Genomic DNA, 20,226 nt, shown 5'->3' with positions numbered 1-20,226 from the left:
CGGGAGGCTGACGCTTTACCTTCTCAATCGTCCCGGTTCGTCCGTTTTTGGCGCTGACGTTGCAACCATTATTTCGTCTTACCTTCAGTGATGTGCAGCGTAACATCTTGCCCCGATCGCCGCTTGCTTGATCTAAATGAAAACAGTTATCTCCGGTTATTCTTCTCATGATGTCAATTTCGTCAGTAGTTCGATGGACTTGAAAGGATGGTGCCTCTCGAAATTACATCAGCAGGTTCAGGTTAAAAAGGGTACACGATAAAGCATCTTAAACCGATGTTGATGTCGAATGGTCTCTAGAGTGATTTTATTGCTTTTATCTGGCCTCGTACTTTGGTCAGGGTGAGCCTAGTCAATCTTGTAAATTTTTCCAGGATACCCAAGTCTCTCATGACCGCACACAGTTTTACACTGGCTATACTATAGGCCGCCATGAAGTCGATGAAAAATGGTGCATCTGTTAGCCATATTCTAACAGTTTTTCATCGCTTGCCGCAGAGCGAATATCTAGGTTAGCCAGGCCCGGGAATGTGAGGGGTGGGGAGTCTTTGAGCACTTTGATCCCTCACGTGTTATTTCACAAAAATTCACCGCAGATTTTTGGAATCGCCCTTCCCTGTTGGTCGTCTTAGGCGCCTCAGTATTGTCTTTTGGTCATCGCAATTTCAATTAATCATTTCATATGCTAGCCAATTGATGACCACCGATCCAGCTCATCAGCTGTCCCCCTAATCAGCGGTCCCCGGTTCCGCTAATCTCTGCAAAAAAATGTATCCTCATTCGCCACAATCAGGCCAACCGTTAGGCCTGCATCCCGAAATATTTTGACGAATCAAATTTAAATGCGAGGACGATGTTCTCGTTTGACCTGCCATGCAATATTCGGACAGTGTTATTATATGCATATTGACAATTTGTATATAAATATATAAATGGTTATTTTTGCAAATACCGATATTTCATCAGTGCTAACAAGACTTGTTCCCGAAATATCGTTTTGTTAGCACTAATGAAGGGAACAATTGGTTCCCAAAATATCGCTATATGCAAAAATAAAAATATCAACACTAGCAAATAAGAAACAAGTCCGGAAGCTGGACGCTTCAAGTATACAAGGTTTTGTGTATTTCCTTCATAAAGACATTGGAGTGTGAATTTACCCATTAGTACGTGACGCGTAATATACGCATATATTATGTGAGAACATCCACTTCTAGGTGATATTGACATTCAAAATCTTAAATTTCCAAAGAAGTGACAATTTTGACCTATTATAACTTTGTTAGTAATAGTGCGATTTTGTACGTGGTAAGGTCAATTTTCATATCATAGCCTACATTGTTGCAAAATTTCGTGGTGCTAGGATGAACTTAAGGGGGTTTTGCAGCCCATTATTGAAAATTATAGTAATATACTATCATTAACTTTATTTGAAAGAATATCGGCATGGAAGGTATTTCGGAGCCTAGCTACTATATAGTGGCAGCCTATTGATTTTTTTCTGATTTTTCGGTTAGGCAGTTTCTGAGAATGATTCCGTTAAATAAATGATCACTTTCAACCCCCTGAACTCCCCGCCTTTTCAATAAATGTCAAAACCAGCTTCGAAAAGTATTACTATTTGGTGAAAAAAAATATACACCCCCCTTTTGCATGTCTCTCCCCTTAAATTCGACGAAATAGGATGTAACTTACTGTATGCATGAGTATCCACAATTCCCACCTTTCCACCAAATTTGGTGTCAATCGCTGCTACAGTCTCCGAGAAAAATGCGTATGACAGACAGACAGACAGGCAAACAGTAAACCGATTTTAATAAGGTTTTGTTTTACACAAAACCTTAAAAACAAGCTTTTTATTATTTCAAATAATTAATCGCTGGAAACACCGTATAACTACTCTCAGACGAACCAAAGTATCTACAGTGTGCTCTTAGGGCTAATTTTCGCCATGGACTAGAAACAAGAATGCATGGCCAACAAAAGCAACGAAGGTCATCTCGAGGTTGTGGAAACTGAGATGCTATACCATATTAACTGCACAACTCGAATCACATTCGTTGGTGTCATGCATGGCAACTTGCTGGCAAACACTGGCTTTAACATTTAAGCCAAACGAAAGGATTCAAAACACAAACATAGTCAAAAATGTTTCAAAAACCAGACCAGCGATCCAGGTAAACCAATCCTGGTACAAACCAGGATAGACATTGAAAATAAACAAGTACAAGACAGATTGACCTTATATCTCCCGATATGCATGTCAAGTATATCATCACCATCAACGGGACAATGGTATCCGGTCTAGCACTACCTAAGGAACTCCAGGCATCCCGGCTTGGTGCCGAGGTCCACCAATTCAATATCGAAAAACGCAGTCTGGCGTCCTAACCTAAGTTATCTTTTCATTTCAGGATCTGCCAAATCTGCTTTTTTCACCATAGAAATTGCCTTTATAGACTTTCCGGGTTGCATCATCCTCACCCATGCGAATCAAGTGACCCACCCACCGCAACTTGTTGAGCCGGATTATATCTACAATTAGACGGTCATGGTATAGCTCCTAAATTTCGTCGTTATACAGGCACGGAAAGGATAGTATAGGTTCTAGGACGAAACGTGGATTGGAACACACGATGGAGCTTAAAACCTGGGAAACGCCTGCTGAACCGACACCAGCAGCTCTACCTTTCCCTATTTCCATCTTTACGTAGTGAACACTGGGAGGCCTTTCATAATGAAAAATTGCAGATGGAGAAGAATGAGACTGTGCTATTTGCACTAGACTACTTAACGATTTCCAAGTGTAATTCCAATCTATTTGAATGGAAAAACACGATGAGACCAGAGCACGGAGTAATCACAAATTTCAAATGACGTCGTTATGAATTGAACTTTTATTTAAGCAATCAAACTTAATTTACGAAAGGAAAGAAATAATAGGGACACTTTTTAAATTTCGAATGCTGCGAATCCTGCCGCGCCACAAGACAATAGAGTGGATTCTGAACCGGCATTATCTGAACTCGATATGAAAAGGGGATTGTCACCCAGTGCAGCAATTACAGGGGTATAACGTTTCTGAAAAGCATCTACACGACATTCTTCGCTATCTTGCTAGGCCCCCATGGTCATCGGACCATAACGAAGAGGCTACATTCCAGGAAAATCAGCAACAGATCGAATTTTCCCTTCTAGACAAGCGATGGCAAAACTGTTGGAATATGGCCATCAGTTGCACCATCTTTTCATTGACTTCAAGTTCATCTCTGATAGCCAGGGTAAAACTACACGGGGCCATGAGATAGTTCGGTGTCCCGAATTGATAAGACTGACTAGATGGATCCTGACCAATGTGGGAGACCAGATAAAAGCAGTAGGATGACTCTCGTAGCCATTCAACATCAACAACGGTCTAAAGCAAGGGATGCCCTGTCATGCAGCCTCTTTAACCTGGTCTGGAAAAAATGATCCGCGATGTTAATGAGAGAGGCATTATCGTCTTAAGTCTACCCAACTACTGGTCTATGCCGCCGATGTTGACATTATGCGTAGAAATTGCAAAGGTCTACAGTCTACATTCATCCAGTTCGAGCAGTCGGCGCGAGGGCTTGGGCTGCACATCAATGAAGGCAAGGTGGCAACGTCAGCGCCAATAACAAAGAACGAACAACATCGAATTGCACTAGTCAAACGAAACCAATAAAGATAGGAGACTACAACTTTTAAAATTTCTCCTGTTTAGGGCCAAAAAACAACTATAACGATGAAATCTGCGCACGGTTCGTGGCAGCTAACAGAGCCTACTACAGCTTACAAACGCTCGAAACGTCTCACCATATGGTGAAAGTTCCTACAGTACACGACAAAAATCTTGTCAGTATTTATGTATTCCTCGGAGACTTGGGTTCTTAGCGTTCTTAGCAACAGAAGAATCATCTTCGAAAGATGGTCTCCTATAGGAGTATGGACGATTCCGTCAAGCATATACCTGGCATAAACTAGTACTTACACTTTCAGCTGGCTGGGCGCTAATTAAAGTCGCTTCTCTAGCTTGACAGAATTATGGGCGGGACTAGTCCCTTAGATGGGCTCTACCAAAATTCTCTGCTTTATCTTGTTTCATAGATCACTCCTTACGAACCTTATTTCAGCTGGCAGTTACATCCGACTATTTCCTAGACTCTGTCTCTGTTCTTTGTGATTGGGAGCAGCAACTCGGCACTTGACATGGTTTTCCGTGTCATGTTTATTCTAGGAATTTCAACTTGGTTAAAGATATGAATGAGAATAAAGCGGGTTTGGTTGGGTAGAAAATATTCAATTCTTGGTTTTCACCAAGTTTCCCTATGTAGCTGCTAGTTTGCATTCCACCTCATTGTCGTAAATTTCTCCAAGGACATAGAATCTGTTTATAAAGTTTTGAAGATTATGCGTCCAGGTTGTCATTTTAAACTAAATTTCTAGTTCGATCCTCCACACTCATTTTGGAAAGAGGAGTTTGTGCTATGGAACTTCAACTTGTGGTGTGATAATTGGGAGTCTTTAAAGGGAAAGCGTTCCGCCAAAACTTTTTCCTTGACCAGGATGAAATGGGTGCTTCAGTCTTTGTAAGGATGAGTGGGAACAGAGAGACAAACTCTCATTTTATCATTTTAAGCAAAAACATGCCATTTGACTCAAAGTGTCGATCAGTTTACATAGGTAAAGTCCTATTCTCTGTTCTTGCCATCCGCTCCCAGTCAAGTCGATTAAAGCGACAACATCCAAAAGGAATAAGCATTTTGCGTTCACAGCTACGGAAACCTCCCTGAATCAATTCCTGCGCATAAATGTTTACACAGTAGCCCAATTATTTTGCACTGAGACAAAAACAACGTGAACACAATCCAACATTGCATCAATGCTATCGAAGTGTATGGACATGCTCATTTCCAATTCACCTTTCAGGTGTTAAACGAACGCACCAGAAGCAGTGAACATGGCAATCAATTTACACCGAATCATGTTTTAATTGGTGAGGTGTAGGCTCGCTCCTTGTAGCTGCTCGGATCCCTGGTATAATTGGCAACAACTGACGAGCGCCTTTTCTCCGTTCCGTTCTGTTCCTTTTGTTAGTATTTGGCAAACAGTCAACATTAACACCAACCGAGTGGGAGAGTCATGTGAAAACATGTCAAGAAGCAGCAGCTGAAAATGCATTCATTGTAGATTTGCATAAAAGCGAACAGCGAACATCCCCGAAAGCCCCAAGGAGAGAGCCCATTCTTTGACATCCTGCAGAAAGCCCCCCTTCGGGCTGCGCGCCACATGCACACCGCACTCACATTTGTCCGGACATTGATGGCCAAATGAGATACACGGCGCGATATGCCGTGTTCGCTTGTACGCGACTTGCATTTATTTATTGGTTGCATTGATGCAATGCGTCCGGGGGTCCGGTGTCCAGATTTTCCGGACTCGTAAGCCTCTGCGCGACTCCTCCGGTATTCCAAGGCACTTAACGCTACGCATGTAGACGTGCTGAATCAATAGCCAGTGGCAAAGTTTTTATATCTATATCAGTTATAGTTCCCAAAGGAGCTGGGGCTGCTTACAGGATGGGAGAGAAGTTGACGCATGAATACGTATCTTCCAACATCGCTCATCTCGCGAAGAATGAACTCATTAATCCGCTAGATATTCATAGTCCTTTCTGGCATAGTTAAGACCTATAATTCCCCTTTATCGAAATGAGCCTTAAACCATATCCTAGCATTAGAGCGGGGTAAAATTATTATACTTTTTTAGATAGTTTCCTTTGCTGTTGCAACAGAAATTGAAAGAAAGGAATGAATTGTTACAGTGTTATGTGCAGTACATCCTCAAATAGGTTGGTAGACTTTTACTATTGCTGTCAACGGGGGGATCTCCAACCTCCTCAGGGAGTAAGAAAACTGATTTCTTAAACTTACATAAGTCGAGAGATTCCCGGAGATGCAATTATGAATGTTCATCACTTACTATGATTATTTTCAATTTGACCCCTTTCATGTCACCTTGTATTACTCAAAACCTGTTAATTTTGTAGTTATCAGTAGTTGTTGGTAGTTTCTAGTTCATGTTTTTTCGAATAAATCTTATGTAATAGTTTCATTCACCGATGAGTTTAGTAATTTATCAACCCCGGGATGAATATAACTCGGACTTTTCTTGGAAACTCTGTAATCGACCAGCGAGGGTAAAAGGAACGTGAAAATGACCATTTAATTTTTGATTCTTGTACTTGTTGTCTATTTAATATCACACCACAGAGACGACTGTGAACAATTTGTTTCGAAAATTGAATTTCAAAATGTCATGCTGGTTAGTTAAAGCTTGCTCTATGAATTTTGCCTATATTTCTACATACATTTCTGGGTAGTGTTACTTTGCTTCCAACTTTTGATAGTGTCTTTTTAAGTTTGAGAGAAAGTGCGGATCATTTTAAGGAACGTTTTTCATAAATCACGGAAGGAAGAAGTAGACAAACGTACTACAACTTTCTAAATTTTCCTTCCTATCTTCTGCAATCAAGAAAATGTCAGAGATATTGTTATTTACCTGGGGACCATTAAGAATGGAGACGGATTGAAATAATAAAACTTGTTGTTTCTTTTTCGTTGATGTGGATATTTGTGTGTGCAAATAACAATATTTCGGGAACCACTTGTTCCCTTCATCGGTGCTAACTTGTTACTAACTTGTTAGCACTGATGAAGGGAACAAGTGGTTCCCGAAATATCGAATACCACAATGATGACCACATGAACATGATATAGACGACTACTGGAGGTTTTATTAGGGATATGCACACGGTTATAAAGCATTAAGGTTAGATCAAATTTGGCAATTTGATATTTCTCAACAGGAGATTGTCCATTCTCCGACGCGTAACTCAATATCAAAGAAGACTTCCGTGAACTTGATCTCCAATTGATGTAAATTCTTCGACCACAGACGCTAGTTATTTCTTGATAGTGTGTATGGTAGTAGAGTACTGAACCGTTAGTTACTAAATGGTCTCATCCGCGGATCTCCATGAATTCAAATCTCTTGAAATTTATAAAACGGACAGACACGAAGCTGGACAGGCATGCGTCCTCTCTGATTAGACTCTTTGCAACAGTGTTATTGTGGAACTTAACCATAGAGCTAATTTCCAGCTATGATGGAGAGAAAACTGATCCGAATCGTCCGATATCTTCGTGCCGACTGCTTCTTCTCAAACATCTCCAAATGCTTTTGGCGAACTTTTTCAAATATCGGGTATTAAAACCTCTGTGAGATCACGCCGCATTGCCTTGGTTTCTTACTCGCATCTCCTTCAAAATTTTGGTTTAAGTTTATCATTTCAGCAGTCAAATCCTGTGTCAGAATCCCCGGAATAGATTCTTTCGAAAGTCCATAGTATTAAGGGCTGGTAATGACACCCTAATGGGGCACAGACATTCGAGGTTCGCTATGTTATTCCTCTCTTGAATTTGAAGTCTTTCTGCAATCCTAGTAAGGTTGTTGGTGCAAAATTATCACTAACTTTTGATTATCTGTGGCAAATTTGGAGGCTCCGGGAAAAAGTACTAGGAAAAAAGGCCAAAAGCAAAAACTGCTGCCAGGGCATCTCTATTCAACTGAAAGTCGCTCTGATTCACCTTTAATTGTGGATCTCATCTGGCAAAACAAAAGTCTCAACTTGATGATGGTGTTGAGAAAACTGCATTTCCAGATTTTAGACATGTCGTTAATGCGTCAGGCGACATCAAGCTTGACGTCACTGTCAGAAACCACATTTCCTAAATATACAAATTGATCAACGCCTTCGACGCGCAATCCATTATCAAAGACAGGAAGAATGTGACGACCTGTCAGACTGAGAACCGTACGTTTGTTGGTGTTTATCTTCATTCTGACTCTACTTACCCGTCTTTTCAGACCAAGAACAATTTGGCCAAAGTCCATGACATGATTCTTGTTTTTGTTATTTTTTACTACACTATTTTTAAACTTGCTTTTTACTTCCAATAAATAATTATTCATCTGACCAAAGAATCTTAGAACATAAATGCTAATTAAAACGATAAATGATGCAGAAAAGACAGTAAGGACAATATATTGAGCCAACAAACAATTTTCGGTTTCCTAACTTTCCGAAATGTCAAAATGAACAGGCATGACTTACTTGACACGATTACTCGCACACACTCTTTCTAGAAGGCCTCGTGGCAGACTGCACTCTCTCCGGGTGCTCTCTATAAACTCCGCCACAGCACTCCGCCTCAAGCTGAAACGTAGACGTTAGGGCGAGAGCACCCGTGGAAAAGCTACTCGGCTCCCTTCGACTGGCGGACGTCGAAACGAACGGGTCACTCTCCCTTCCTTCCAGTTTTGCCTACTTCTTGGAGGCAAGGCTTCACCCTCTCCAAGGAAGTCCACTTGAGATTGCTATCGACGTCCAGACAGATCGTGTACTCCCCACGCTCGAGTACCTTATAGGGACCCTCGTATTGTGGCTACAACAGCTTCCGGAGTGTATCAGTTCTCCTCAGAACATGACTTCAAACTTCAAGCTCCCCAGAGGTGCAGACCACCGGCTACATGTGACAAGACGGCGGAGGTGGCTTTAATCTGGGGACGACCTCTCGCAGTAGACCCCACAATCCGGTCTCTCCAAGGCCATCTCCCCGGTCGAGGACCAGGTCCCGAGGGCTCGAAAGTTCTCTTCGTCCACCAGCTCAGCAGGGCTGGCAGCAAACTCTTCATGGACGGCTGCACAGCGGTCAAGTTGAACGAAAGGCAAGACCTGCTACCAAGACGGCTCCGCGCGCATATTGGCTGCCTTCAACATCCGATACCAACGTTCTAACATCCCATTGAGCTGCGGCGGGTATGCAGTTGTGAGCGTTTGAATTGCAGAAATTTTCCTGTTTTACTAAGGATAGTACAATATACGTTGCCTCAAACCTTTCTCCTGTACCTGGGCTTGGGACGAACATACTATGTTAATAACATGGCGGAGTTTAGTAGTTCACGATCATAAGGGTTGTAATTCCATTGAGCGGGATTCAACCGTTTTGGGAAGAAACCGAATGGTTGCCAGCTTTGATTCAGCCTTGGTGCTGAGTAGTATCGACGAATACGGCTAGAGGTGCATCTTCTTGACGGAATGCCAAAAAAAAGCGTTGACCAGCTGCTGCTTGGTAGTTTCAAGCGCTTGGACGATTTCTGCAGATCACGCAACCTTCCGCGAATCTTTGGTCTAGGGGCCAGCCATGAAGGCGTTAAATAATGCCTGGTTGTGAGCGGCTTTGGACAGGAAAGAAAGGTCTTTGACCGTCTTTGGCAGCAGAAAGCTCGCGATCGATTGCACCTTGTCTGGATCGGATTCGTCAGGGGTGATGGAATGGCCTAGAAATTTCACCTGCTGTTGGAGAAATTTGCATATGTCAATGACGGGAATTAGGCCATTTTCGAGGAGACGTTGAAAAATGCATTCGAGATGTGCCACTTGCACGCATTTGGTGGAAGATGTTACCAGACGATAATCTAAGTAGGCGCTACAGAAGTCCAAGTTTCATAACACATAGTAGATAGATCTCTGGAAGATTTGCGTCACATTGCACAGTTCAAAAGTCATCCGTGTGAACAGGAAAAGTCCAAAAGGTGTGCAAACTGCTGTCTTTGGAATACCTTCGGGAGCTAGAAGGATATGATCGTAAGCCTTGGCGAGATCCATGGTTGAGAAAACAGGACATTTTGGAAAATAATGCCCAAAGTTTTGGATGAGTGAAATGGAGTACCAGTTGTGAATCGTTTGAATGTGAGGAATTCATGAGAGCCCTTCGGAAAAGGTGCATTGGTATTTGCGATATACAAGAAACTCGATGGTGTGGTACTAAAATCTGCGACATAGAACGGGAACGCGACAAAAATGGTTATAAACTTCTCTATTTTGGTAGCCGGCGCACTGAATGCAGGTTTCCGTAATACCATTGAAGAAGAAAAAAAATATCTGTAACGCATCTGATGATGACTATATCGTCATTACGGGCGATTATAATAGTCATGTGGGTGAAAAAGCAGATGGCAACAGGTGACATGGGGGATAAGGAGGTGCGCGGGATAGTGGTGGCGGACCGATGGCCGATTTTGTGGACACACATAACCTTGCACTTGGGAATATGTGGTCCATCGAACGATTGTCTCATCTTTCTACATTTCACTGTAGAAATAGTAAAACGCAAATCGACTATATAGTATTCTCACAATACACCGAAATTTTGCCACTGTTACTTCCACTCCTTATGAGACTATCGCACTTCAACATCGATTGTCGATTGTCCTCTTGCGAATCCAGCCACCCATCAAATAGTGTGAGGAACGTGCTGGCCCGCCGCGCATTCAGTGGTGGCGACTTCTTGAGAAAAAGAAGAAATGATCTCATTTGCGCAATTACTAACCATTACGGATGTAGAGGAATCGTAGAACTTAGTTCGAAAGACGACCCACAAAGCGGCATATGCAACCGTCGAGATCACCAAGTGTGGTCAACGCGCCATAAACTGACATACTTGGCTATGGAATGATGATGTTTAAAAGAAGGTTCGTGAAAAGAAACGGCTCTGTCACAACTTTCTCGACGATAAAACGTTGGTCAATTGGCAAATTTACAAGAACGCCAATTGGGAAGCAAAGAAAGCAATCACTGTTACCTGAGCGGTTCATTTCAAAGATCTTTACGGTAAACTTGGACGCTTGAGCTGGCGAGAGATATGTATCGACATACAGGAACATTTCTGTTGCGTTAATGACAGAAACGGTATTTTCCGCACTATCACCACTCCTCTATTCTTTTTACGGAAACTGTCGTATCTGCTTTAGGCAGACGATGTTTTCATAGCGCCAAGCTGATCTCAAGTAACTTGTTCACAAATGAAATGATGGCCTCATGCAACACGGTCTCAAATTGAATCTGAATTAAAATCAATTTCTGTCGACCGATCCTAGTGAAGCAGGACTTATCATTGTCAATGGCAGTGATTTGCCCCGAACTAAGTGATTTCAATAGTTCGGGTCAATGCATTAGCTAAAAGTCTGAGTGTTGACCGGCTATAAAAATCAATGAACGGCGCCTCGCGATAATGAAGATGGGGATGTTGCGTTGGATTAGGGCCGAAAAAAACAGCTTCATCCCAACCGAAATAAGGATATCTGTCGATATAAAGAAGCGCCTTTGGTGGCATGGTCACGTAATTCACGCTAACGAGAATTCACTTGGCAAGCTTGATCTGAAAATCGAAGTCGATTATAAACTACCAAAAGACCGACAGAAACAATGGCTTGATAGGTGGATGCGGATTTAAAATCTTTGCGACTGCATCCAAGTCAAGCCTTTGACAGAGTAAAGTGGCATGATAGCTGAAATCAATTCTAAACGGGACAAAAGCCGGAGAAGAAGAATGCTAATCACTGGCCTTACTATTTCAAAATATAGCCAAAACAGAATTTTCCAGTTAGACCTGCATTTTTTATTTGAAAACTTTGGTTGGTTGGGAAATCAGACACTAAAATTGATAGAGCAACTTATCGCCTTCATAAGTACAAAACTACTTATAGCTTTGTACTGATGAGGGAGGTAAGCTGCTCCTGAAATATATATCTACATTGAAAAATAAAAATTTTAGTTTGGAGGAAGCTACTGGTCTGTAAATTTTAGGTTAGACTACAAATAGCAGACAATATCTAATCTCTTAGCAATCAGACACATTCTCCATTAAGAAAAATGATTGCTACTTTTATGATCGAATTTTAGCATACTCTGAAAACAAAATCAAATTACAATCCAAATAATTTAATCAATCTTTATACGCAATGCTGTTTGCAATTTCCGACAGCTAGATTTTTTAGCTGTCTCGTCTTGTACTAGGAATTCAACCGCACGCAAATCCACAATTTCTCCCAGCCTCTCGCTTTTAACTTTTTGCTCCCGCTATTTCTGTCCAAAATTGCTGATAACAATCCACATCAACTAGTTAATAATAATTGTTGACGCAACAATCCATATTGGATCAGGGCCTTCATTTAAGGCCCTAAAGGCATACTATAGTATAATGTAAGAGTCAACTTGGTCAACATCACGCTTAAACCTGGCAGCTTGAGGTTTAATAGACTTGAAACGGGATTCCCGTTACTCCTTCCCCTTTTCGTATAGTCCTTTTTAAAGTAAAATGTTGGAAAGGAGATTCATTTTGTTAATCATGGATTCAGATCAGAAATAAGAGAACTAGGATTTGGGTCAAAGAAAACCATTCCATACGAAAAAACGAAGATGTGGCCATCAAGATAAATTTTCTAGTTACCTCACAAGAAAGCAGAAAGAAGGGAGGACATCCTCCAGTAGTCGCAAGGGCAAGGAAAAAATAAGTCAAATAGTCAATTATCATCATCATCAACAACCGGTATCCGATCTAGGCCTTCATGAGGAACTCCAGACATCCCAGTTTTGCACCGAGGTCCACCAATTCGAAATCCCTAGAAGTTGTTTGGCGTTCTCACCTACGCCATCGCTCCATATCAGGCAGTGTGTGCTCGTCTTCTTTTTCTTCTTTTTCTATCATAGATATTGCCCTTATACATTTTCCGGGCTTGATCATTCTCACCAATGTAAATTGACTGTCTTGCCCACCGCAATCTATTAAGCCGGATTGTATCCACAACCAGATGGTCATGGTATCGCTCATAGATTCCGTCGTTATATGATAGGCTTCGGAATCATCCAGCTCCATGTGATTGCCAAAAATTCTTCAGAGAATTATTCTCTCGAACGCGAGCAATAGTTCCGAATTTTTTTTTTCGCTAACCCATGTCTCCGAGGAATGCATGAGGACTGGCCAGATCGTTGTCTTGTGCAGTAAGGTTTTTGACCCTATGGTGAAACGTTTCGAGCGGAATAGTTTTTGTAAACTGAAATAGGCTCTGGACTGTGCACGGATTTCATCGTCGTAGCTCTCATCGGTTGTGACCACAGATAGGAGAGACCTTTCCCAGATTTTTCGTGGCTACCAATCCACGTTTCGCCCTGAGACCTATACTCCCCTTTGACCACTAGTCAATTAAATGCTATAGTCGCTATCAACATCATTAGGCTATCAGGATACGAGCTAATCTGGGAGCTGCGTAAGAAATTTTCAATATAGGGAAGTATCCACCGGTATGAGCAGCAGTTTCAATTAAATTATATACGGTGGTCGTATATATAGGGATGTTTGTTCCACTTCCTCCCCGCGTTTTTGGAATGAAAACACAATAAGTTCATTTATAGTTATCACATTTTATTTATACAATATAATACACCTAAAGTATTTACTTATTTTATATTTTATATTATTTTTACATAAATAAGTAGGACCCAAAAGTAGGAAAAATATACAGAGAACTTTTAACCATTAATTTAGATTTTTCTGAGTTAGGTAATTATCCTATTTGTTTTACTCCAGCGTTATTAAATTCGTTATCAGAAAAACATAGGAAAATTAGTTAGAAAGAGCAACAGCGAAAAAATTATTGTAAAATTCTAATTGAAGATTCCGCATTTGATGATTATGAAACATTACGCGATTCGTATCTGACTCATTTGGTGAATATGCACCAGTTCTGAGGCTAATCTTCGATTAGATTCCATCACCGTAGTCAGCTGCACTCAAGTATTTTCAATCAAGCGAAATGTTCACTCAGTTTCATTAGTTAATCGGAATGATCTTTACAATATTGTTTCGCGACATAACGTAATGGGAATCGTATGAAAATTTATGCAAATTTGGCCGCACAACTTTGCGCGAAAAGATAAGACCTAGAGCGGACTGAGAAGAGCCGCTTCGCAACCCTTCCTGTCACTGTTTATAATAAATAAATAAATTATAGCATTTTAATACTGTCTTAGTATAAAGTCGTTCTCTTAAGTAGTAACAATTCGCTAAATTAACGCGTCTCTCCGCTATGGGCGCTACCGGCCTTTAAAGCGGTCCATAAACGATCAGTTTAGATGCAGTTGTGGATAGATTTGTTTGACAAAAACGTTGCAATTTCGCCGATATTTGAAATTTTTGATTTCGAAAATTGCCTGCATAGCCTTTCAAATCGTTAGTAAAGATACTTTGAATGCAATTTATAGTCGCTTAGCATTGAGTAAATTGGACTTTTACAATTATTGGTAAATAAATCTTGCTCGGCCTGTAACCTGAACTCTTTACCAAGGACCTGAATTGGGAGCAATCGCGACAGTAGTTGCTGCTGACTTGCTAGGCCGCGGCAGCCGAACTGATCGTTTATGGTGGCCTTAAAATTTTTACGATTTTAGTCCAACATTTCTATGTAGGAGACTGGTTTGACTAGGATCTTGCTGAAACTGAAGTACAATCTGAACCTGCATTTGCATCTTTTTTCCTTGTTTTCGCAAAGAACTAGTGGTTACGTGACTAAGTGACTACCGGAGTGCTTGGGATTGGTAAGATGCACCTGTTGCCCCCGTTAGATTACACCTCGTTCTGCATGCAGTGGATGCTGGAGTCTTGCGACAGTTCGTCCAACGATGACTCTGTAAAATATAAACCTTTTCTCATTATTGAAGGTTAATGACTCATGGAGTTATTGTCGCTATTACCATGAGATGGGAAAAGTGATGACGTCTTGCTACTGTTTAATGGCATCGCAGTTTGCGAGTTATTTTGAAAGGAGTACGTTAGCTGGAGATTTATGTGGCGGGCAAAGGAGTTGCTGTCCGTATCGCGGCCTACTGTAAAAGGAACGAGAAAATAGTTGAAAGGTAATAATCTGCAGATAAGTATCAACATCAGGATTATCTTGTGAAGGGTGGCGATGAGTGGAAGTAGATATAAATTTTAAAGCAATGAAGAAAATTTAGATCGGGGCAGCTCATTTCAAGCTGGACTATCACTGTGGCGGTTTCGTAATCGTGAGCACCTTTTTTGACATTGCAACTTGGATATTTCGATTTAATGATTTTTCCATTAAAGTACAAAGTAGAAGGGAAGCGCGTCCATCTCACAGATTAACTAATTGTATTGCTAAAACTTTTATTAGATACATATCTTTTATTAGGTCACAGTGTTGTACTTCACATATAGTGAGGCATGAGAAAGGACGAAGGCGCTGACATGCATTTGGGAAATTGTGGACTAAGGATCTATGCTAGGAAAACTTAGAGCAGGAAAACATATCTAAGTCATACTCACTTTTATTTTTTCCCGCATGAATGTGCTTTTTTTGTCTCGCCCGTGAATTTTGAAACCACACTTGCGTTACTCGTTTGCTCAGTCCAGTCACGGATGCTATCCTTTCCAAGTCTTGTCCGTCTGGGTTACTATCAATTTGGAAGTTAGCCTGCAACACTTGCAATTGTTCCTCGGTGAAGGTCGTCCGGACGCGTTTCGTTTTGCTTTTATGGTATCCATCGCCATCGCATCCGTCTACGTCCACATGAGAAAAAACACGAAGAACAAAATGGTAAATAATGTTTTTTGAAAACGAAACCATGTCAAAATTTATATTCGTATTATCAATTTTTGATGTTGAAATTACCATCGCTTGATGTCGTTCCACCCTCTATGGTCTCGAGGTAGTGGGCTTTGCAGAGTACGCGATCATCCATTAATGCAAATTGCTCCCCAGTGGACAATTGTCGCCCACACGAGTCACAGGCGAAGCATGCCAAGTGGAAAACCAGTTCGCGGGCACGTCGAACCCAGTCCGATGCTGATATACCGCGACAACATTTTGAACATTTGGCGCCAAAATTTCTAGAGGAAAAATAAAAGAAAATAAAATAAAAGATGTAATTAAAATTGGAAAGATATTTGTGTAGGTAGAAAATTAAAATAAATTAACGAATTTTTGTAAATTATTTCTCTAATATCGGCAGGTGGAAATATATATTAAAATGCAAATAAGACGTGATGTGCCTTTTCTAACACCTTAAATATTTGGGATGCACGCAGGCAGTGGGAGTTCACACAATATCATGTCATTTGCATATGCATGTATAAGTAGTTGTTGGTATTACATAAACGGGAAGGAGGTGCAGGTTTCGCTTTACTCATTGAGCTTCTTTTATTTGGAAGCAAAAGGTGAAGCTTGACTTTGGCTTACGTCAGACCGACTTATAGCGACTAAAACATTCAAAATCTGTATTCTGCCAGAAGTATAATTTTTAATACACCCTCCTCTGATTTTTGGGGAAATGAATTTTTTTCCACTTGTCATTTTCAGAACCACTTGTTTGGAAGTTATAAAGAAGCCGATGATGCGGTTCAAATGGAAAACATGATTTATACAAATAGAAACCATTTTTGTTGGCTTAAGTTTGAACGTCTGATATCATCGTCTGAGTGAATATTTGGTAACTATTAGCATTTTTTATCGAATTCAACAAAATCAACGCACATTAAAATAATTGTATAGTCGATATTATTGACATAGTCTGCTTAGTGATACTCAGATTATAAATAAGTTACAAAATGATATTACATCCCTGGAATGGGGTTTGGGTTTGTAAATCCTCCCTGTTATGATTGGCGACATTATCTCGCTTCGTAATTAGTAACGATAGTAATAACTCTAAAGGAGAGAGTGTCAGCAGTCCACAGAATATACAAAAATTTACACATGCATACATTTTCAAACGAATTAAACACGTTGAATATCTTCATCGAATAAAGAAAAACGTTAGTAGAAATTAAAGCAAGTCAAAGAAACTCCGATACATATGTAGCTAATGTCTTTCTCTCATTCAGAACTATTATATATAATATATAATATAATTTTGAGTTAATGTATGACAACATGACGATATTTGGTGAAAAAAAAATTTGACACGCCCAGTTTGCATGTATGAAGACTTAAAGTAGAAAGATGTAACTTACTGTATGTCTGATCGTTCTCAGTTCCTACCTTCTCACCAAATTTCGTGTCAATCGGTATAGCCTTTTATGAGAAAAGTGCGACAGACAGACCTTGAACCTAATAAGGTTTTGTTTGTAAAAATACTATTCACAAACTATTCGACTACAATGTCTTTGTCAAGTTAAGGAGTTGGTTTTTTGCATCGGCAAGAATTTGATCATACAACAACATACTGCCTAGGTGCAGTGTTAGAATGATGAAGAAAAGAAGTGTAATCAGATTCAGATATTACAGGTCTTTGGGTGATCAAGGTAATCACCACAGGGACCTAATATTCTCCAAAATTTATAACATCCAAAGGAGGACAGTTGCAGGATGCGTTAGCCCGAGAAACTAGTTTAGATATCGTTTCATCAGGACATCCCGCTTATTAGCCAATGGATCGCCGCAAAATCCCAGATATGATTGACTTTAATGTTACTAAAATTGCGAAGCGCCAGCTGATAGCGATTGAGCTCGCCGTTATCAAACTAGCGTACCTATAATAACGAATAAAGGCCAGAAACTAATTGTCAAGCTAGTGACTGGTTGAAATTCCGAAAGTACCTAAAGACTCGTCTACAATCACCCGTTAACACTAAAGGAAAAGTCGGCAAAGTCCTTTGGAAGATTAACGAAATAATAACTGTTGTTGTTCAACTCTCTGATCCATGCATCTATGCTTGTCAATCTTCCAAAAAACAGTATACCGCTTAGAACACTACAGCTGGTCACAGTAAAATGGAAGTTGAAAAGAAAAAATAGCTCTCCAGAATAAGTCTTTAGCTACACAAAACCCTCAAAGATTCCCATATAACTTATCGTCTATTACATCAGCTAAAATTTTCTACGCGCAAAGCTACCAAACAATGAAAGGACCCAATCAATGCGATTCATCACTAAAACTAGCAAACGGCAGCTACACAAGTGGCGGCGTTTGCGGAACATCTGAAGGAAGTATGCCTCTTGCCTATTATTCAAAAGTTTAGAATATACAGAGATTACAATAATTTCTAAAAGTGGAGTGAATCAGATCCAGGTTGCATCCTACTAGCGCATAAAACTGCTAGCCATTCTCTCAAATGTATTTGAAAAATGCACTGTACGACGTCTTTACTATTTTGACTAAAAGGCAGGGCGCTATAACCCGCCGTCTCCTTGCCTTGTTCTCTCAATTTAGGACCATTTTCTGGAAGTCCATTTCAGTCAGTCTTCTTTTTCTTTTTCTTCAGCCTTTGTCCCGTTCACAAGCGGGGTCGGCTCGTCGTGATCGGCTTCGCCATTTGGCTCTATCGAATGTCTGATCTGGGTGCAATCTCGTGGCTTTCAAATCCCCATCCAGCGTATCAAGCCACCGTTGCTTAGGTCTGCCTTTTGGTCGTTTACCATCGAATTCGATGTTCAGACCAATCTTTGCAAGTGAATTCTCGTTTGCACGAATTGCGTGACCATACCATCGAAGACGCCTCTCTCGCAACTTTTCCACGATCGGTGCAACCCCATAACGATCGCGGATATCCTCATTTCGGATGTGATCTAAACGTGTGACGCCACTAGTCCAACGTAGCATCTTCGTCTCCATTACCGCGAGACGCCGTCCATTGTCTTTTATGGTCGGCCAACACTCAGAACCATAGAGAGCGACTGGACGGACGACATTGCGGTAAATTTTAGATTTGAGACGTTCGTTGATACGTCGATCACAAAGGACACCAGTTGTGGAACGTCACTTCATCCAGGTTGCGTTAATGCGTGGAGCAATTTCATAACGCAGTTCTCCATTGGCTGATAGCATTGACCCGAGGTATTTAAATCGCTCAGATCTGGGCAGATCACTGCTGCTGACAGTGATTGTGCCTGTTTCATGGGGATCGGTCGTCAAAAATTCAGTTTTGTTTAAATTCAATCTGAGACCGTGTTGCATGAGGCGATCATTCCATTTTTGGACAAGTTGCTCGAGATCATTTTTACTATCAGATGCTAGGAAAACATCATCTGCATAAAGCAGTGTGTAGGGCGCTGGACGTTGGATATCCCGTGTGACGGTAACAAGGACAAAGAGGAGTGGTGAGAGGGCACTTCCTTGATGAACTCCAACAGAGACACGAAGCGGTTTTGATACACCCGCCATACTTCGAACTTTACTTTTCGGATCGTGGTAGAGCAATTGAACCCAGCGAACGAGTTCTTCTGGCACGAAGTGTTGTCGTAAAGCATACCAGATGAGTTCGCGTGGTACACGGTCAAACGCTTTCTCTAGATCCAGAAAGGCAATGTAAAGAGGGTGATGCTTCTCACGGTGTTTCTCCATGAGTAACCGCGCAGCGTGTATTGCGTCAGTAGTTTCGCAGTTCTTGACAAATCCGGTTTGATTCACGGTTATTTCAACGATTTCGCGAATACGGTTGTGAAGAATGCGTTCAAAAATCTTCATGGTATGGGAAAGTAACCGGATCGGCCGGTAATTTGAACATTCTGCTGGGCTACCTTTCTTTTTCCATATTGGAACAGTGGTACTTTCTTGCCAGTCAGATGGTGTTCTTCCTTCCTGAATAACCCGGTTAAAGAATTCACTGAGCCACAGTGTTGGGTCCCAGCTCTTCGCTTTCCAGAGCTCAGATGCGATGTCGTCAGGTCCTGTTGCTTTCCCCGATTTCATTTGTTTTATTGCCTCCTCGACTTCAGTTGCGCTGACTAGTGGAACTGGTCCAAATGTCGGCAATGATTGTGGAAGTGGAGGATGAGCAAATTCTTCAGTTGAAATCTGCTCGAAGTATTCTCGCCATCTATCCGTTGCGGCTCGACGGTTGGTAAGCAAAGTACCGTTCTTGTCATTAACACAACAGAAGTGTTCGATATCCTGTGTGCGTTCATCACGGCTTTTAGCAAGTGGATACAGGTCTCTCTCGCCATCCCGAGTGTCCAGTTTATTGTAAAGATTTTTGAAATGGTTCGCTCGGGTGACAGCGACCGCTTTCTTTGCTTCCCGGTTGGCATTCTTATAAATTTGCCAATTAGCAGGCGTTTTATCGTCGAGAAATTTGTGGTAGAGGCGTTTCTTTTCACGGACCTTCATTTCAACATCATCATTCCAAAGCCAAGTATCTCGGTTGATGTACCGCTTACCCGGCTTGGTGACCCCGAGGGTTGCAGAGGCCGCTTTGTGGATCGTGTCTTTCATTTGGTTCCATGATTCTTCCACATTCGTAATGGTTGGCAATCGTATGAGTGAGACCGTTTCTTCGTTCTTCTCAC

General features: G+C 41.2%; 1 protein-coding gene across 4 annotated transcripts in view; it reads right to left on the bottom strand.

Annotated features, from left to right (window-relative positions):
- Positions 1 to 13,389: 13,389 nt before the first annotated feature.
- Positions 13,390 to 20,226, bottom strand: part of LOC119650125 (LIM/homeobox protein Awh) — a 125,883-nt gene continuing 119,046 nt past the window's right edge. Inside the window, exons 3-6 of one of the 4 annotated variants that reach the window (XM_038052650.1) lie at positions 15,613 to 15,830; positions 15,267 to 15,500; positions 14,675 to 14,806; positions 13,390 to 14,623 (exon numbers count right to left, since the gene is read on the bottom strand). In XM_038052650.1, the coding sequence (XP_037908578.1) occupies positions 14,547 to 14,623; positions 14,675 to 14,806; positions 15,267 to 15,500; positions 15,613 to 15,830 (661 nt within the window). In that variant the 3' untranslated portion in view covers positions 13,390 to 14,546. The remainder of the gene's footprint in view (positions 14,624 to 14,674; positions 14,807 to 15,266; positions 15,501 to 15,612; positions 15,831 to 20,226) is intronic. The other 3 variants (XM_038052653.1, XM_038052651.1, XM_038052654.1) reach the window with 3 other exon arrangements.

This window comes from Hermetia illucens, chromosome 2, assembly GCF_905115235.1.
Source record: "Hermetia illucens chromosome 2, iHerIll2.2.curated.20191125, whole genome shotgun sequence".
In the NCBI taxonomy this organism is placed as follows: Eukaryota; Metazoa; Arthropoda; class Insecta; order Diptera; family Stratiomyidae; genus Hermetia; species Hermetia illucens.
Note: the sequence above shows the minus strand (reverse complement) of the source record. Positions and strands in the feature narration are given on the sequence as shown.